Source organism: Lutzomyia longipalpis, chromosome 2, assembly GCF_024334085.1.
Source record: "Lutzomyia longipalpis isolate SR_M1_2022 chromosome 2, ASM2433408v1".
NCBI classification, from domain to species: Eukaryota; Metazoa; Arthropoda; class Insecta; order Diptera; family Psychodidae; genus Lutzomyia; species Lutzomyia longipalpis.
The window spans coordinates 24971076-24992324 of record NC_074708.1 but is presented as its reverse complement, the minus strand read 5'-3'; the positions used below and the strand labels follow the sequence as shown (position 1 = coordinate 24992324).

General features: G+C 35.6%; 2 protein-coding genes across 2 annotated transcripts in view; both read left to right on the top strand.

The window, feature by feature from the left end:
* LOC129789275 (uncharacterized) overlaps nt 1-13077 on the top strand; it is a 70220-nt gene extending 57143 nt beyond the window's left edge. The window contains 9 exon segments of the mRNA XM_055825928.1: nt 341-493; nt 3114-3308; nt 3618-3756; nt 5981-6190; nt 7620-8011; nt 8236-8365; nt 9350-9479; nt 9689-10066; nt 12299-13077. Of these exon segments, the coding sequence (XP_055681903.1) occupies nt 341-493; nt 3114-3308; nt 3618-3756; nt 5981-6190; nt 7620-8011; nt 8236-8365; nt 9350-9479; nt 9689-10066; nt 12299-12780 (2209 nt within the window). The 3' untranslated portion in view covers nt 12781-13077.
* A 2101-nt stretch (nt 13078-15178) lies between these two features.
* On the top strand, nt 15179-20339 carry LOC129789274 (uncharacterized). Its single transcript, XM_055825927.1, has 2 exons — nt 15179-16171; nt 20334-20339. The coding sequence occupies exons 1-2, from the start codon at nt 15179-15181 to the stop codon at nt 20337-20339; spliced, it is 999 nt and encodes a 332-aa protein (XP_055681902.1).
* Nucleotides 20340-21249: the final 910 nt, after the last annotated feature.

Sequence of the window (21249 nt, the reverse complement as noted above, 5' to 3'; positions counted from 1 at the left end):
ACGAATTTAAACCTCTATTTCTAATCCTCCTCTAGTTTTAATCCTCTATTTAATATTCTGATGTCCTTTCGAAGTTGAGGTAAAATCTTTATTTTATTTTTTTATAAAAATTTTAAACGTGAATTTAAGAAACTTAAAAACAAATCTTTCCCATTCGAAAAATTAATCTAAATAAAAACTTTGAAAAAAATCCTTAATCTGTAAATTTAGGTGTGATTTCAACTCTGATGTAAGTACGTATGGGATTTTCTTGTAATTTTATTTACACTCTTTTCTGCGTGATTTTTTTGGTACTCAACACGTGTACGTTTTCACATCATAAATGCAAATTGATAAACAGGGATCAGCTGTTTTCGGATCAACTATATTTGGAAATCAACAAGGGCACAACAACCCTCCTCGACTTCATCGGCAATTCATCCCTCTCCGTCACAATAATCTCATACAGGAATCTCACGAGCTTTCTCCCCCACATGTACATCACACGAAATAGGTAAATACGCAACAAAAATATTTTTTCTCATCTCAGCTTTGAAAAAAAAATCCCATGCTCTTTATCCTCTTCAATTAAATTTTTTTTCTGTGTTTATGGAATTCTTCAGAGTCGTGGCTTTTGGGCATACATATGTGCGTATATATGTTTCATTTGAAAACCATTTCCGGTTTATTTATTCGTTTATTACAACAAATATTTACACCATGAGTGGTTTGTGTTTTGCTCCCGAAGGGTGAAAAGAATATGAGCAACGCGGAAAAATTCCACTTCCCATCACTTTGTGGGAACCACATTGTGAGAGAAGAGAGAGTGTGTTGGTGTAGGGAAAAAAGGGAGAAAATTCCGGGGGTATGTTGAGAGAAAAAAAAGTCGAGCTTTATTTAACTGAAAACCGCATATCCGTGGCTGCAGAATACGAGAAATGCTGCGAGTACGCTTTGGAACAACAAAAAGTTGAACCACGAAGCTCATTCTCTGTTCTAGTCGTTCTTATATGTGCGCCAAAATATAATTCTCTCTTTACTATGAGAAATTAAATATATATAATACATAGCATGAAAGGCGGAATAAGAGAAAGTACTGAGGAAATGAAATTTTAGTCAAAATATTCGGATTATGTTGGAAGAAAAAACTTAATAAGTATGAATATGGTTGAAAATTTTACGAAATTTTCAATAAAATGTTATTTTTTGACTTTTTAGGGATATAAAATTTAACTTCCTGCCATTGATTTAGACCACTTAGAAGCCTTAAAGTAATTACATTGATAGCAATATCAATAAATTTTTATGCATTTGGCACGAGAGAGATCAATAAAATTCCTTTTCTAATACATCCAACTGAGCCTTGGAAATGTAATTGAAAATCCAGATGATCCTGAAAAATTCTCCATCAACCCTCCCTCTCTGTGTGTGTGGGTGGGAGACAATGCGAAGGACTCACCAAAAGAGAACACACTTTTATTAGTTTCTTTATAGTTTTCGTTTCGGTTTTTTTCTGGTGTGTAAGAGGGGGCAATTCTACAGATGTTGATTCCTCCCCCATCGCATTTCACGACATTTGACTCTAAACTACACGCTCTTTTTCCAGGTTCTTTCCCCCGAAAACGAAAATGTGTGTTGAAGTCATACAATATCCTGCAAGTATCTCACTGTGCTAGCTATGGGGGTATTTTCTCATATTTCCACAGCACGAGGAGAGAGATAGAGAATGGTTAAAACTTGAAGGTTCTCGGTCAAATAAAAGCCACATGCAGAAACTCCTTGCTTCGTTTCACACAATTATCTTTTGGTGCGCGAAATCGGTGCAAAAATCTCGGTACAATCTCTATAACTTAAAGCGCTCACAGAGCTTTAAAGCTCACCCAAAAAAAAACATATAATGCCAAACTATTGAGAAAAATCCCGCACTTTCGTAGCAAAGATGACTATTTAAAGATTTTCTTTCTTCGTTTTTTCTTCTTTTTTTTGGTTTTTCATATTCCGCGGCTTATAAATATTTAACCCAGATATGCGGTGGTTGTGGGGATGAAGAAAAGATTCCTGCAGAAGATTAGATTTTTCCATTTTCAGTCTGCTCACTTCCAACACTGCTGTACGTGTTGGTTTTATACGTATAGTGAAATATGTGGCAAAAAGATATTGGAAATGGCAAGAAATTTGATTACACTACACCCTTAAATAAGTATGCATGAAAATGGATTTATTGAAAGTTATTGATATTCAGTTACGATCAATACGCGATGCTCAGTTAATCTTTCAGCTGAAACGTGGAAGCAAATTTAATAAATTTCTATTTATTCGTCTATTTTTGCGCGGTGTTTGGGTTAAATATGAAAAATCTGTATATTTATGTTCGAATTAAACGAATAATATCAAATGCCTTAAAAAGTACATTAGGAGTTAAGTTCACTCAGAAACTTTTGTCGGGTAGTGTATGTGCATAATATGTATGTATAGTTGCCTACGCTATGTACACAGAATTCTAAAAGAAAAGTTAGAAAGAAAATGTTCCAAAAATTTTGAAAATCTAATTCTTGGAACGTGAGAGTTTTTCTAAACACTAAAATAAAAGAAAATTTAATTTATTTCATCAAGGTAGTGCCTCAAAAATTCATATCATGGAGCTTTCAGCTATGTACATTAATCAACACACGTTAAGCTCATGAAAATTTTGTTTTTTTTTAATGGGAATATACGACACAAAGACTCCTTTTTTTTATTCCTTTTTTAGGCACAAGAACCAGTTTTCCATTCATAAAAGAATTTTCTAATTTTTCAATGAATCTCAAATGAGCTTTGTTTTGAAATTTCTCTTTAACAAATTAATGTTTTTTTTTTGGGAGCTTTTTTAAGCTTTCCCAAAATATTCTTGGCTTTGTCAGTAAGAAACAAAGTTTTTAGACGATCTTTATTTCAATTTAAAACAAATAACAAATCGAAAGCTCAATAAAATATTACTTAAACTAAAGAAAAATCAATTTTTCAATTTTCTTCTCCGAGTAATATTTTTCCCATTTCAATTTCAATTGATACCCTTTTTGTAAAATAATATTAAATTGAAAAGAAAGATGAAAAATATACATGCAATGATGAACGATAATGCGATTTCTTTGCAGCCAAGGGATCAACATTGATTACATTCCAGCATCTCGGATTATTTCTTCATGACTATTCCTGACCAATCGATCATCATCACTTCAAGATGCGTCCACTGGGCAGCAGACCATCCCCATGGAATTCGATTCGGCACGTGTTGAAATGATTCTGCAACACAGTCATGCCCCGACACCTGAATGGGTCCCTGTGTGTGGGTAATTGAGTGTTCCATATATAGTAGAAATTCATTGAACATTTCCCAACCCACCCACTATATAGTCGAACCACCCCCTCAATCCTTTTCTTCCCCATCCCACCAGCTCCCCATCACTACCTCCCCCGGAAGCAGCTGTACAAAAAGCATGATAAAGGATCTCTCCCCTATATAGGGGAGGAAAAGTTTTAAATTTCTCTCCACGTATATAGTTTCAATGGCAATTTATGCATTGTGCGAATGAATGGAAGTGAAGAGCCAATGATTTATGACTTTTTTTTCCTCACCACGTTTCCCACCCAACATTCAGCTTTGACTCATCGACGAGCAATCAGGAAACGTGGAATACTGACCTGTGCCTCACGGAGAATCTCCTGGAGAACATCACGCGATGCATTTGCCCCATTTCCGGGACATATGTCGTCCTTCTCGCCAGGCAGAATTACAATGTAAGTCGTGTTGTCTAACATCAACTTTCCTGTCTCCTCTCATGTTTTATTTATTAACACGTATTCACGTTGCTTCTCAACGGAATCCCATTGTATACGTATACAGCCCTCAAAGCTCCTCCGCACCCTCTCTGGAGCTTTTACAAATATATATGTATGTATCTGGGACATCGTCATATTTCTCTTTTTTTTCTGTGCCTCCCCGAAAAAAAAAATATCCTGCAAAGAAAAAAAGAAAAAGTCATAAAATATTGATGCATTGGGGAAAAGGTGAAGCGAGAAAACCTCCGGGGGGATGTTAGGGTCGACGATCCACGAATGCATGATTTTTTTTTTCGGTGTGCGGGGGCGGTACGCAAAAGGGACACCCAAAGTGCCATATAGAAAGTTACTTCAACTGCGAAATAGGATTATTCTTGTTTTATGAATTGTGTCCCCATCACGGGAGGAGGACCCGCAACAATTCACCAAAAATTGCTTAAGTCGACGTTAAGAGAGTCAAAAGAAAATTGAGTACTCATGCAGTTGGAAATTATTGCGTAGAATTTTTTTTCTCTTTTTTTTTTACCCGAATGGAGGTAAATTTTTGGGGACTAAGGAGCTTTTGTTTCAAATATTTATAAAGAAAGTTATTTATGTATATTTGCAATAAAAATAAGTAATTGAATGTTGATATTTTTTAGAGGTTTAAAATTGATTTTAAACGGGATTAATTTGAAAGAAAATTGATTGAAGAGAAAGCTCTCAAAGTTTCCCAGAAGTTCCCATTTGTCGCTCTACTCTAACTGTTTATTGAAGATATTTTCTCGTGATATATTCTCCTCGTGTTCAGAATATTTACTCAAAAAGTTTTTTTTATGGTCAAGCAACTTGCAGTATTTTTATAAAATATATTTCCCCCTTAAATCATACACGGATGCTACATTAATTACTCGCACGATTGTTTAGTGGCGTGTATATAATTAATTGTTATTGGAATATCTTGTTGTGAGGCCATCATTTATTGTCTATTAGCTCAAGAACATGTCACAAATACACCGGGAAACAATTTATTGCTAAACTTGGTCACTTATGTATGTCTCAAGGGTATAAACTACCCGCTGAAGGGAGGGTTAACAATGTTTACACACATCCAGGAAAGAAATTTCCTATGGTTTCCTGTGTGCGGAAAATGAAAGACCTTTTTTGGCATTTACACTTGGGATTTGCAAAAGAGCCCATAAGCTATGTAATTGAGAAAAGTTAATATAAAATGAAAAGAAAAGTTTGTGTGCTTTTCTGTAGGGTTGAGAAGCTTTTTTTGGAGGGATGAGAAGCTTTTCTTTAGAGGGATGAAAAGCTCTTTTCTGATTGTTTAAAAAATAATAATTTCCCGAGCAATATTTCTATGAAAAAAGAACTCTCATCAAACTCTCCGAGCTTTACCTTGAAGCTCTAGTGTATGTGGTCCTTGGGAATTTAGTGCTTTTTATTGATTCTACTTCGTCTCGTTGATTAAAAGTTCTTCTACAGCGGAGAAAGGGAAAAACTGTTAGTAGATATGTAGAAAGTTTGGTTTATAAATCAAATTCAACTTGCTCCATATAATTCGTCATGCTAATTCATCTTATGTTGTGATATCAAGTTGTGTAAGACGACATAACATTTCTCAATCAGACGCTTTCTGTGCAAAAAGTGATAACAAACTAATGGTGAAATCCATCCACGTCACATCCAATCAAAGTTGTGTATCACCTCGAAAAGTTATCCCATTTTCGCTGACGAGTGCGTTTTCTTATATATAAAATTTAACTCGATTATTTGTTCTTCGATGGAATTTGCTTAAGTGATAGTTTTTCTTTCCACCCACCACAATGTGTGCACATCAATTATTTAGTGGTGGCTGCCCCGAGAGGGTGGGTTTTGGCATTTTTGCTGCTCTCTCTTATCTAGTGCTGGCAGAGTCCTCAAGTTGCCAATGAAATTCCATCAGCAGTGTTTGGTATGTCGACTATCCCTTCACTACAGAAACCTTTTTTTTATTATTACTCTTTGCTGCTGCTTCTCTTTACCAACTTTCCTTCCCCTGAGCGTGTGTCATCGACTGCGATTTCCGAGACGACAGAGTTGTAAAGGGGGATGGGGTGGGTGGAAAAAGTTTTTCCGGGCAAGCGTGAATAGTTATAAATTGTATTTTTATATAAAAAAAAAGTATCTTGAGCACGGATTTCATTTTCTCTCGTAGACTTCCGCCGTTCAAACAACAACTCGACCAATGTTTGTCATCCTCTGCTGCGGCTGTTGTTTCATTCAATCATGTACAGCATTCGCAGTGCTGCTTCCGGTGCTGTACCATCGTAAATGTAGCGTAACATTTTTGAAGATGCAATTTTGTACGACCACATCGACTGTGATGGCCATTTTTACCCTGGGACTCGTGAAGCTTCTGCCAAAAGTAAGTCAAGACCCATAATGTTGCTCACACACCCACTCCCTCTCCTTATCCCCGCAACAGCTGATTAATAATGCACCCATTTATATCACCTCTCCCGCCTCATTGCACTTCCGCGCGGGATTGCATGCGAAAATCATTTTGCATTCACGATACATACGCTTTTCAGCGGGATGGGGGTGGATGAAGTGCACCCACACACCCCCGCAAATGGGGCGGTGGAGAGCTCATGAATGCGCGTGGGTGGGTATATATAGAAGGAAAAGAAAAATGGTATCATTTGGCTGCAGTGTGCTCTGAATATAATTCCGCCCATCCGAAAAACTATGAGAGCCAAACCACGAATACATTAGTTATGTGGCGTAACAAGAACTTGGGATCAATTAATAAAATCCAATTGAGGCGTGAATACAATCCACAACATAGTGTTCCTCCTCCCCTCCCCCCACAGCGCCACATTTTCCAAACACTTTGGCTTTTATGGTGCCATTTTCACGGGGTTTTACTGCATTCGCACACAAACAATTCGGATAAAATGCTATGTCACAATAAAACTGTCGTTAAAAGTAATTCCCCTCTACTAAAATGAATGATTTAATCACTGTAAGTTTTACTGTGTAGAGGGGTGCAACCAGCAAAAGGGTTAATAGTCGTGCATTGCATAATTATCGCTACATAAAATGGCTTTGAAAACTTGTTTCTATTTAATTATGAAAGAAATAATTTTTATTCTACTTTCCAAACTTATGCTTTTTCAACAAAAAAAAATCTTTTATTTTATTAAATTTGTTAAGAATCTATCAAAATCGGTTAATTATCTAGCAGTTTTTGTGGAGAGATTGTTCCAATAAAAGTAAGAATCAGTTTGAATGATTTTAACAATTCTCATAAACTTTAATGAAAGAAATACGTTTGAAATTCAACTAAAAACGATAATTTGTCTAAATCGGTTAAATAAAGATCGGTTTTAGTTTAATTTGTTTAAAACAGTTTTAGATAAAAAGCTTCTTAGACAATTTTAATAATTCTAATAAACTTTTTAAATCAAAATTGTTTCAGATTAAATCTAAAAATGAAAATAGGTCAAAATCGTATCGGCATAACGTGTTTGTACGCAATTTACGTATTATTCCGTTTAATTTTGCAAAGAAAGCAGCAAAGTGAGCCAAATTCACAAATTTTAATAAATTTTTTAAATAAATATTTGTTTCAAATTCGGTTTAGCACCAAAATAATTATCAAAATCAGACTTAGAAATTTATTTTTAACGGTTTTGATCTACACATAACATATTAAAGAATCTCGTTAGTCGGTTTGTTGCTCCTTTAAAAAAATTTAACAACCGTCGATTAACAACATTCATCACTCCAGATGCCAAATCGTATGCATTTGTCCCTATCGAGAATTATGTATATGTATCCTCGTTTTGCAGGATTGGTCTGGTGTGATTAGTTCAACAGTAGCGGGCCTCTTACTCATGGGATCCACAACTCTTATTGCCATAATTCTCATCGTCCAATACGAGGTGGGACAGCAGCTGCGGCGTGTTCAATCAGTGAACTTCTCATCGGGCCTACGGGGTGCCATTGGGCTGAGTTGGTTGCTACCTATTTTATATGCAATGTGCGTCCCCATGGTACATAGCATCGTGAAAATGTGGCCCAACAATTGGTGGCAAGAAGTCGGAAGTTTCGGATTTATGCTTTTTGTTGGAACGGAAATCCTATTTGTGATACTCTTTGCCCTTTTATTCTTCACCCTGATAAGGAAGCTCGTGTATTTAAGTCGCAAGAGCGACAAACATAATTCATCGATTATGCGGAGGTAAAAGCCCTTTTGCTCTCTCTCTCTCATTCCCTTATTAAGTCTCTCATGCAGCAATAACAGCCCCATTTCATGGAAACAATACCTCCCAAGCCCCCTTTTTTGGTGAAAACACAGAGGTTGAAATATGAGATGGGGCTCCCTTTCTGCTGTATGGGGGGAGAGTTGACAAAAGGCGCATCGCAAACGATATTAACACAATTCTCACTGAATATCTTTTCCAGAATTGGTCTTCTCGTGAGATCAGCATTTCTCTACATTGTGAAGCTACTCACTGTTGTTTCCTTTCTCGTATACATAAATTATAACGAATTTATTAACAGTTGCATATTTGGACTATGCTGCTTTGTACTGGTGAGTAGATATATGCAAGGAATTTTCAACACAAAATTCCATTCTAGTTTGCAACGGTGATATAATGAAATTTAAATAAATATTAATACTTTTGTATGCACTATTTTGGGTAAAAGACTTTTGAGCTTTAGTATTGGCTTAATTGGCTTAAAAGAAAGTTTAAAAGGCTCATTTGCACTTCTTTCTAACGCTATTCCTTACCTATTTAGCATTTTAGTGGGCTATTGAAGGAAGAAGTAATTTTATTATTTTCTCATTTCTTTTCTAAATTGAAATTCTACCTTTTTTTAGTTGTCTGAATTTTTAAAAGACTTTTAGTTTTTTTGTAAGTTTAAAGAAAACGGCTAAGAAACCATTTAAACTTTTCTGTAAGAAATAAATCTTTGAGCCCAATTATATTTTTTCCGATGAACTTAATTTAATCGAAATCGACTATCCGATCTAAATAAATAAAATATTGACGTAAAAAATTTAATTATTAGTTTTTAATTTTAAGTAAAACCTCCATCATAATTTTAACATTTTCATACAATAAAATCTTTACAAAATTAAAGCAGGATACCCTGATTTTAAACAACTCAAAATTAATTTTTTTTAGACTGAAAAATAACTTTTTCTTTAACATTTCTCAATTTTCCTATATTTTACATCATTTCCTAAATATTTAATTCATTTCTGTTTTTGTAAAAGTCCTACAAACCATCCCCTATTTATTCAATTTTACGTGACTGGATTTTAAATAAAATCAACAGTTCCAAATAATCTGGCCAAAAAGCTCAATTCTCTTCAAGTGGAATCAGTTAAGCTCTCCAAAATTCCCCACAATTTTTCTACAGATTTAAAATTGTCAACATCAGACAGATCCAAAAAAACGAGAGAGCTTCACTTCAGAATGGGGTTGGGGGATGATGCATAATTTTTTCTATGTTCCCGGAAACTCCTATGCAAATGGCTCAATAAAGGGAGATTTGTGTGCACTTGCAGGGTTCATCAATTTTGCTGTGCTTTGTTGTAAAAGCCGAGGAGAAGCTCAAGTTTGAGCCAATGCAGAAGCTAAAAAATGGCAGCCTAGAGGAGAATTACTACAGTGGATCCATAAATAGTCCACTGAGCTGTAAGTATACGTATTCCCCTAGTACTGACCTATTTTTTTTTTCATGGACTGTTCATGAAAGTACACATGACGCGGTTTTTTGAGTTTTGTGCGAGCTTTCAGATTGGGTGGGTGAAAAACTCCCTGTGAATGATGGGAATTTGATTTGGGGTTGAAGTAGCGAAAGCTCTGAGAGAAAAAAAAGGTTTTTTGATCTTTTTTTCATACAGATTTCACAAATCATGACATGGAGCAGGACAATGAAGGTCTACCGCCATCGGGTAAGGTTCCAATGTCGATCCTATCGACGCAATCACAGCCACGGTGCCCCCTTGCCCCGATGAGTCAACAGAGTGCAGAAACTTTCATTGGTGCGGGTAGTTTTTCCCCATTGCCCTCACTCGATGGCAAAGCACTCAACTTTGACCCACAATCGGGTAAGTCGCTCAAGTGCGATAGCAAGTTTCCCGTGGCAGCGGCTGAATTGCAAACCCACTCACCCGCGTCCTGTGGAAATTATCAAGTTTCCCCGGGAAAGTGCTTCGGTCAGGAACCAAGTGAATTCGTTGGGGTGGGTGGGTTGGACATTCTACAGGGTGTTGCACCAGGTAAGTGTGAATTTTCTCTCTCTTTCTTTACATGTGTGTGTGTGCAGCTTCTACCCCCTAACATCATCCCTTACGTTTTTGCAATAACTCCGCACCCTTTTCCAACAATTTTCCCCAAGTTTTGCAATAGAAAATCCTCTTGTGCAACACAAAACACGTGTTGCACTGCGGCAAACGTGAAAATTACTCTACGTTCTCCCTCTCTATTTGATTCGTAAACTCACAGTACCAAACTCACCCCCCATTCACCCCTCCGAACCCCCCTTTGTTCTCTCATAAGCAAACAGTATGGGGACTGAGTTATGCCGCAGACCATTTCGCAGTGGAAAAATATTTTACATACCGAATGAATTTTTGCCTTTGGCCACAAACCTCGTGGGCGATTGTGTAACAAATTGGGGTTTATTGTTTTAAGTTAAATTGGAAAATGTTGAAAGCAATTGTCCCATTCTTCCTCAGATTTATTACCATTTTCGTTATATATATTTCTCTGCCCATTCAACACCCCCCAGACCATTCCAAAAGACCTCCTGCTGTGCTACTTGTAGTCGATTTATTTATTTATTACATTTTCTATTTCATTTTTATATTTTTTTGGGAGAAAGCAACCAAAATAAAAATCCATAACCCAATGGCAAGAAATTATATTTAGAAATCACATAAAATATTTAATTGTGGGTGGAATAAATTGAACATTATTCTTGAGAATTTTGTAGGTAACAAGATCTAGGACAAGGTGATTAAAAGTAAAAAAATTCTCTTCGGCAAACATCCAGCCAATATTGCTCCATTTATTATGGAACTTTCAAAATTTAATTTGAAATAAAATTTTGTTCAATTTTTCAAAGTTTTCGATTGCTTCGGAATGATAATAAAAAGAAAATTCTCATGTAATAAAATTAAAAGTTTAGAGTCATTGTATTAAGAGCCAAAAAATATTTCAAGAAGAAAAAAAAATAAAATTCTAAACACTCTAAATTATGGATAAAGTGTCTTTTGTTCTGTATTTAATCTTTCAGTAGACTCATGATAAAAGCTCAAAAGATGCAGAAAGCTCTGAAATAATAATATATAAAAATTAGTAAGGCTTTGTCTTTTCATTTCATGGTTTATTTTATTAACTTAAAGCATTTTAAACTTAGAATTTTTTAAGGATTTTACTGGCCAAAAGATAAAGGAGTCTATGAATGAGTTCTATGAGTTCTAACTAATTTTCTTTTGTTTTCGTGTTAAAAAATAACGGCAAAAAATTCAAAAATTTTCAAACTTTTTCTTTAAAAAATCCATAATTTCGTCTAATGTTAAGAAAGTAGATATTCACTGTAAGAATTTCACAAAGCCAAATACTAAAAAAAATTGAAGAGTGTCAAAAATCATTAAAAAAAAAACCTTAAGAAATTTTTTTTCTTATGAAAATTTGGAAATTATTTGCAAAAGAATTATGCAAAAACCACGCCCACATTGTAACTAATTTTCTTTTGTTTTCGTGTTAAAAAATAACGGCAAAAAATTCAAAAATTTTCAAACTTTTTCTTTAAAAAATCCATAATTTCGTCTAATGTTAAGAAAGTATCATTAAACGTTAAAATTAATTTCTGTTATTACAAAATGCTCTAAAATGAATAAACTCCTTTAAAGAGATAAATGTTTACAAAGAATTTTCTTTTTCTTGTGTAAATTAACCCCCTTTCCGAAGATTTTCTTTCGAAGAAAAATCAACAACAAAAAACTACACTCAAGGTGATTTAGTAAATGGAATTGATTGAATTCTACCTACTTCCGTGGAAAGCTATTGAGCTTTCGAAAAAAAATCTCTTTTGAGATTAAAAAGTTTCCTTTTTAGTTTGTTAGGAAACTTTTTTATTATGTATTATCCTTATTTCGTTAGCTCTTTTAACCATTATATTGAACACAATCATATTAGAGAAGATGAGGAGGGAAAATCCAATGCAGTAAAGTTGAGGAAAATTAATTTAAAATTAATCCAATAAAAGCAACTGCATAACGATGCAGTTAAAGCCACAATTATGACAAAATGCTCTCCCAGTTTTGGGCTCATAAATTTCATATGTAGGTTGCGGCACGGTGTGAGTGTAAAGTCCTTGGGAAATATTGCAATATTGCACACGCAGTTCATTGCACACATGAGTGTCGTATAGTGAATGGAGGGGCCATTGCAAATGGTCCATTTGGTGTTGCGGGGGTTTGTTGTACACAAATCTGTCGCTACAGATACGATTGTCGGCATCCGGGCACGAATTTCGACTGAATCCATGGGTCACCAGCACCATCATTCACATCACTACCACCACCATCGCACCCACACCACACGCTTGCCAGACGCCCCAGACACAGTGATTATTCCCTCGTCGCCCCAGCCACCGCTCCCAATCATCACGGTGACGTCGCACGAGGAGGACGCAGCCGCAGGGGCGGATGTCATCGAGGGAATGCTAGACAGGATCTCACACGACCTGGACTACCTTCTGAATCGGACAGCCACCCCGCCGGAAACCACCCAGATTGTCGGTGTGGTCAGACGGAAGCAGGGTGAGCAATCATCAGCGACCACCACCCACTTAGGGTCCACGACACCTTCCACAGTGGCCACCATACCAATTTCGCACGTCCCTGCACAGGGGCAAACCACCCCCGGTACCTACCCCATCAGCCACAGTGTGCAGGAAGTGATCATTGAGGCGGCCGAAGAGTAGTTGGGTGGTATTGGGAGGGGGATGTTTGCCATGTGTGTGCTTAGTATTCAATTACGCCCCTTGATATTTTCCTTCCTCGTTCCACATTTCCCCACGACGACGATATCCAAACGACGCCATCACCACCATATCATACCCAAAAGCAGACCAAGTTGTTAAAGAGAAAGAGAATTCGAGTGAGTGTGTGTGTGTGTGGGGAAAGCTCCAAATGTAACTTCTCTGCATCCTACTTTCCCGCACGGACGTACAATATTATATATATTTTGCGATATATTGGAAAAGTTTCATCATACCAACTATATATAGTTTAGTTAGTTATACAATACACACACCTTACCCAGAGGCAATCACTCTCAGTTCCAGCTTGAGTTGCTGACGAGACCTATTAGAAAACTTAGTGCGAAGATATTGTTGCGATGCACACATAACACGACCGTATGAGATCCATCAATCGCACAATAAATCTCAGAGCCAATTTATTGATTCACTTTTGTAGCTAAGAAGAAAAAAATGCTGAAAACAAAATATTTTATTGTTGTTGAATTTAAGGGATGGTCACGTTATTTTGGAAACTCTACAGGAACAAAATGGCCAAAATGTGAGAATTTCAAATAATTTTTTTGAGCACAAAAATTAATTTTCTAAATTGAAAATACTGAATTCTTATCAATATTTGGCCATTTAACAAGAGTGCAAGCAAATTTCGAATTTTTGGTTTCAAAATTAGCTTGAAAATCGCTCTTGAAAGTCCCCGAGTTTCCAAAATAACGTGACCATCCCTTAGTTGTGCTCTTTTCGCGGAAAAATAGTACTAAAACTATTTACAGATATATTGTGCAAAGATGACAGCAGCATAAAAGTTTTATATTACAGTCAATTTCAATAAAACCCTAAAAGTTGAAGACATATTAAAGTTAATGTTATTTGCGGAGAATTTACAAGAAACAACAAAATTGTTTTAAATTTCAAACAAATATGTACTATTTTATTTGTTTAGAGAACTATATAGCACGTTGTTTTTAACATAATTTATTGTATGTATTTAAGCTCTTTATTTAATCTTTATTTATGAATCATTTTATTTTTTAACTACTTGTGCTGTTGTAATTTTTCATGCAACATTTTTTGTTGTTTTCTAATGAAGTTTTATGGAGTTTATAAGTATAATACATAACTACACATACATACATAACATATGTATGTATATATATCCGTTAAGTTTTATCATTTTAAAAATAATCTAAATGAAAACGAAAGCTCAAATCAAACAAATAAGATTTTGTAAATTTTCCAAACATGTTGCATTTTTTTTTAAATAGCTAGAATTTAAGAAAAAAAAATGAATTTCCTTAGCTTCAAATTCAATCTGCAAATAAAAACAAAAATAGATATATATTTTATGTTCTTCAAGAAAACAAAAAAAAATGGAACAATAATGCGAAAAAATAATTTTTATGGGCTTCAATATTTTTTTTCACAGCCACTAGTAAAAATATATATAATTAAAATCCGCTATTTTTCCACATAAAAGGATAAAACAAACATTGATCAAAAACAGCATTTTATTGAAATTTATAATCCGATTGTTTTTGATTTTTGGGAAGATATGTGAAAATATGTAGCAAACTAGCGTATTGTTTTGCTGAACTATTTATTATCTCTTTGTGTTGGTTTTAAAATTATATATATTTTATCATTGATTCCAAAAATATTTTACCGCCTCAAACGAAATATTTTCTCACAGAATTTTCTAAAACAAATCTTTTTTCCGTTATAAAGTTTAATCTAAAATACATAATTTGCCAGAAAAAGGTTGAAAATTCCAGCAAATTATTCGATAGAGAAACCTCCCCGTACGAGCATAAAAAAAGCATAAATTACCCACAATCCCAGTCAATGTAATGAATGTAATTTCATATTACTGCGCTCCAAGGGTTAATTAACATTGTATTAATTTATTGATTGTCTCTGATAAAGCTGCGAATTTTATTGTTTTAAAATATTAGTGGAATTTATTAATTGTTAGATAAAAAGAAAAAAACTGTTTTACTGATGTTAATGCATTTGATGATTTATGCAAATTGTGTGATAATTTCAATGTTAAAATTTCATTAGCACGTGGAAACGTTGACAGGCTTAACCATGATAAACCGCGTGAGTGTGTGTGTGGGTGGGAAAAATGGGAAATGCCCCATTGAAATAGCATAACAGTCCTGTGTTAACTCTCAAGCAAGATAGACCTGTTTCGAGTGCACAGAGCGATATTTGTATTGGTTTAGTTCCTTAATCCATAAAAGGTTTACTTTTTTATATTTGATCTCTTTTGATCTTTGATTTTCTCTACGTGAATTCTATTCTTGATTATTGGAAAGTTCTGAGTGAGTGATTTTTCTCGAAAATGAGTGAAAAATCGGGGGGCCCCGGCCCCCCTGATACATTTAATCTCTACAATACGCTGCATCGTGGGGAAATGCCTACCGTTACTGATTCTCAGAAGAAGAGTTACAAAGCACTCAAACACTCTTATTTCACTCACCCATCTGACTCCGAGAAGTATTTTGTGCTCAGTGGGGCTACTGTAAAGGAAATGGACGTCTTTGATGTCCAAGAGAGCTTGGAAAAGATAAGTGCGCAAGATTTTAAGACATACACGAGGTTGAATAGCGGAGACGTGCTTGTGCAGACGGCCACAATCCAGCAAATTGAAGCTCTAAAAAATCTCAAAACCTTTGGGCCTGATAACAAACCGGTTGATGTCTCTGAAAACGGCGTATTGAATCAATCTCATGCCATTATCCGATGCAGCCAGATCATGAAGGTCGAAATCGACAAAATTTGCAAAAAGTTGGCCTCACAGGGAGTTGTGAGTGTGCAGCGCCTCAAGCGGAAAGTGGACAACCAATGGGTAGATACCAGCACTCATCTCTTGACCTTCAATTCACCTGTTTGCCCCGCTGAAATCCGTGTTGGCTACTTGTGGTGCAAGACGGAAATTTACATCCCCTCACCTTTCCGATGCGTCGTTTGTCAGAAATTGGGTCACACGAAGAAGAGATGTGATTCGAAGAAAAATGTTCCCACTTGCGGCTTCTGTGCTGAACCATCACATGCTGAAGGACCTTGCCCAAATCAATCTCAACCCCGCTGTGTAAACTGCAAAGCTAGTCACCCAAGCTTCAGCAAGGTGTGCCCAAGGTATATTGAGGAGAAGGAAATTAACGCCATTCGTGTGACGATGAGGATTCCCTACAACTTGGCGAGGGAAGAATTCAGAAAGAGGAAAGGATCCACAACACCACAATCTTCAACACCATTCGCCCAACCAAGTTCTTCACAGACAACATTGGCACAAATCATCAAATCCCAAGAGGACAATCAGCACATAATTCGGGTATCTAAAGGTGCAGTCTCAAAATTTAAATCTCAAAATGTTAAGCCTCCAACTCAGAATATTCCAAAAGTCACTAACAAATCTTTCAAACGCGTGATGAACAGCATCGAAATTAACAAACAAGTAACAAATAACTCTAAAAATGCAAAAATGACAACTCTCACCCCCACAACTTACAACACAAACTCACAAATTTCTAACACAAATTCTGCCACAAATTCACTCACAACGCAACTTAACCAAAACATAAATTCACAACTACGAAACACCAATTCTCTTTACAATGAATTGCAAAATCGTTTTGATTTCAATTCACCCTCACCACCTTCCCTTCATCCTCCCCTATCCACACCCCTCCCCCATTCCAATGACCCCCCTGATCCCGATTCCCCACCTTTCTCCCCATCCCCCGATTATAACTCACCAGACGACTTCTTAGATTCAGACACGGAAATTCCAATGTCACCTGCTCTGTCTTCAGAGATGGAGCAATGATTTTAAAGTCACTGATATGATTAATACATCCCAAAGAATAAATAAAAACTCTAATTACCCAACCAATATCCTGTCTCCCTCTTTCATTCAATGGAATTGCCGCGGTTTTTGGCCGCGAAAGCCTGAAATAGATCTTCTAATTTCTACCTATAGTCCTGTGGCTCTCTGCCTTCAGGAAACACATCTAAAAATTAATCCAGTAGAAATCAATAAACCCTCACTTAGAGGGTATGAGGCTTTTCATTTAAATGAATCTGATAATCCTACTATGAGTGGAGGAGTCTCGATATTTGTTCAAAATGGTTGGAAATCTGAGTTTATTCCTTTGAATACCAATCTAGAAGCTATTGCTGTGAAAATTCACTGGCATTTTCCTGTAACACTAGTTTCTCTCTATATTAAGCCAGATGAATTTATTACTCAAAATCAATTTGAAAATTTTTTAAATGAAATACCACAACCTTTTATTCTCATGGGCGACTTCAACGCTAGCAATCCACAATGGGGTAGTAATAGAACAAACTATCGGGGAAGTATGATAGAAAAATGCCTACTTGAAAATAACTTTATAATTTTGAATAATGGAACTAAAACTAACTTGTCGCTGGCTCATGGGACCTTTAATGCCGTTGATCTAACCTTGACGGTACCTCAACTTGGACCTAGATTTTTATGGGAAGTGGCTGATGATCTACACGGTAGTGATCATTATCCCATCTTTCTCTTTGATTTAGAATCTTCAATCACTAGTAGTACCTTAAAATGTGAAAAATGGATTGAATCTGCAGCTGATTGGACTCTTTATACTAATCTAATAAATAATAATGAATTTACTTTGTCTTCTTCAGTTTCAGAAGATTATAAAGCATTTATGGAATTGATTTTTAATTCTGCCAAAGAATCAATCCCAACTAGTAGTCCAAGTAGTGGTAAGAGAAAGGTTCCTTGGTGGAGCGACGAAATTAAGTTACTTATTAAACAAAGGAAAACGGCATTGAAAAAATTTAAAAAACATCCTTCACCCGAGAATAAAAATAATTACATCACTTTACTTACTTTAACTAAAGAAAAAATTAATGAAGCAAAAGTTGAATCATGGCGCATTTTTACACAAAATATTACAATGAATACTACGTCCAAAGAAATGTGGGATAAAATTAAAGCGATTAGAGGGTGCAATTATTCAGGCATAAAGAAAGTAGATTGTTCTTTTGGATCGTCTACAGACCCACAAGAAATGTGCGATTTGCTAGCGAAGAAGTTTTCTAGTGTTTCTGCTTATTCATCTCTTACACCTGTAGAATTAGTTGCTAAACAAAATATAACAGATAGTTTGCCCAATAATGATATACCAATAGTACCATCATATCTAAACTCAGAATTTTCCTTGACAGAACTAAAAGTAGCACTAAGAAAGAGTTCCGGTAAATCTTGTGGACCAAACTTTATCACTTATAGTATGCTTAAAAATTTGCCCCCACGTTCATTGAACCATCTACTTGCATTATATAATAGAATTTGGACTACAGAAGAATATCCAACAGATTGGAAGTCTTCTATTCTAATTCCCATTCCGAAAAGTAGCGATAGTATTGACTATAGACCAATTGCCTTGAGCAATTGTGACTTGAAAATCTTTGAACGTATGATAAACTTTCGTCTTAATTGGCACCTAGAAAGGGGAAAATTCCTAAATGACAATCAAGTGGGATTCAGACCGGGAAGATGCACCAGTAATGCATTAGTTCAATTGTGTGGGGACATATTAGAATCCTTTAGTAGAGGATCTCATACAACAGCAGTATTTTTCGATCTAGAAAAGGCATATGACAGGGTTTGGGATGTTGTCATCATAAAACAACTCATTGACTGGGGAGTCAATGATCATGTGCTATCTTTTATAAAGTTTTACCTTAGTAAACGCAGCATTAAAGTTAGAATTAATAATTTTCTCTCTAATGAAGAATTTATGGAGAACGGGGTGCCTCAAGGCGGAGTTCTCTCCGTAACATTGTTTCTGATTGCAATAAATGGTATTTTTTCACATTTTCTTCCTCATGATCCTTGTAAAATTTTGGTATATGCAGATGATATAGTAATTTATAATGATACTTTAGATAATTCTACCAGCTATATTGAACTTCAAAGTTGCATAAATAAAGTAGATAAATGGGCTTCTAAAAATGGATTTAGATTTTCTACCAATAAAACAAAAGTTCTTCATTTTTGTAATAAAAGAGAATGTGTGCGTCTCTGTGGGAAACTGGGAAATTTTTGCCTCAATGGGAAAATTTTGGAATATGTAGAAATGTACAAATACTTGGGCATTTGGTTGGATTCAAAGCTTAAATTTGAATATCATGTAAAAGAAACAAGAAAATCGTGCTTAATTCGCCTCAATGTCATTAGATGCTTGTCTGGGTTTACCTGGGGTTCGCACAGAGATTCTCTTCTTGCGATACATGAGTCTATGATTCTAGCTAAAATGTTTTATGGAAGCGAGGTATATGCTTCTGCCGCCTACAAAACTACATTAGATACCCTAAACAGCGTTTACAATGCAGGTTATAGATTGAGTACTGGTGCCTTTAAAACTTCCCGGGTTGAATGTTTGCTTGCTGAAGCTGGAGTTCCCCCCTTGAAAAAACGTTTTGAAGATATTAAACTTAGATCTGTTACCCGTATGTTGGCAAATTCTAACGCCCCAGGATACAGTGATGCTGTATCGTTCCAGAATAAAAAAAGTCACAGAAATCTTTTTTATTGGGCTGGTCCAATTATAGCTGGTATACTTGGTGATTTTACTATCCAACTTAACGTACAAGAATTTCTCCCGCCATGGCACCTACAACAATCTACTATTAACACGACTATTTTAGAATATGCGTACAAAGAAATGACAGAAGATGAACTAATTGATCTCTTTAAATTTGTCTGTAGAAACATTAATTCAAATCATCTAGTCCTTTATTGTGATGGTTCTGCCCAAAATGAGAATAAAGGGTTTGCGGTAACAACTGAAGTAGATTCTTTGATTAGTGCAAGAGGACATGAATCCTTGACAGTCTTTGATTTGGAAGCCCATGCTATAAAGTCAGCTCTTGATCTTATTAAAAATTTATATTCTCCTTTTAATCAGAATTCTCACTACATTGTAGCCTCAGATTCGCTGAGTGCAATCATGGGTGGCCATTCTCGATTCACGCAATCCTATAAATTTATTAAAGATTCCCCTCCTCCTAAATGTCCCTCATGTAAAAACTTTTTGACTATTGAACACATACTAAAAGATTGCCCAAAACTAAAAACACAAAGACTAATTTTTTTTGGTAATAAAAATCCTGTTGAATTACTAAATTTTTCTGAGGCTAATAGCTCAAAAGTAATTAAATTTTTGAAATATATTGAAGTATTTGATGAACTTTAATTTCTAACTTAAATTTTTTTTTTTCTCCTTAATCTATTGTCAACTTTGTAATTATTTTTCTTTTTTCTTTTTTCCCAAATTGTTAACTATTCTATGAAATCATACTCTTTGTAAGAGACTGTACCAGAATTATTCTTATGTTAATTATACGGTGCGATATGGAGAGAAGCACCTAATTAAATTTTTGAATAAATAATAGAAATAGCATAACAATCATTCATTATAAATTTGTCATTGCAGCATTAAATGCAATTCACGTGGCAGGCCTATTTTTCATCGAATTACAACTATATACAAAAAAAACTTTATTATAAAGTATGACTCATAAAATGATTGTAGATAAACAAGGATTCAAAACTAATTAATATCTACCCCTAAAAACATGTTGTTAAGGTAAATGTGTAATGTCCACTCACCTGTAATGAGTGTGTGGAGTGTATGTTGAATCTATGTTGTGTGACTGTTGTGTGCGCTGTGTTGTCACCTGTAATGAGTGTGTGGAGTGTATGTTGAATCTATGTTGTGTGACTGTTGTGTGCGCTGTGTTGTCACCTGTAATGAGTGTGTGGAGTGTATGTTGAATCTATGTTGTGTGACTGTTGTGTGCGCTGTGTTGTCACCTGTAATGAGTGTGTGGAGTGTATGTTGAATCTATGTTGTGTGACTGTTGTGTGCGCTGTGTTGTCACCTGTAATTATTGTGTGGATGTGTATGTTGTGTCCGGGTTGAAGGACAATAAAATTTTTGAACTTCTTCGTCCTTCTAAATTCACTGGATTGGAGGAAAACTTGGAATTTTCACTTTGTTTTTTTGTTGGCACGTTTGTCTTCTTTGTGGTTTTTTCCGGAAGTGAATCTGACAGTTATGGCATGTTTTTGTTTTTGTTTCGTCTTCTTCTTCTTCTTTGAGTTGTTGTGTGTAATTTATTTTGTGACGGGTGCTTGTCAAATTTTGTGCGTAAAGTGCGTTAACATGCTGGGGGGGGGGTTATGCTGAGGGCGATAGTCCCTCAACCAATGACTGATGATGGGGAGTTATCTTCCTGCCAACAAGCCCCCAGAGATTGTGCATCTTTCTGGTTCCATCTTGCGCTGCTGATTGCTGGATAGTTCGTGTCACCACGCACAATGCTGATGTCTCCAAATGCTAACATTCT

Excerpts from the sequence above, each read along its gene's own strand:
- LOC129789274 (XM_055825927.1), top strand. The coding sequence starts at position 15,179 with ATGAGTGAAAAATCGGGGGGCCCCGGCCCCCCTGATACATTTAATCTC.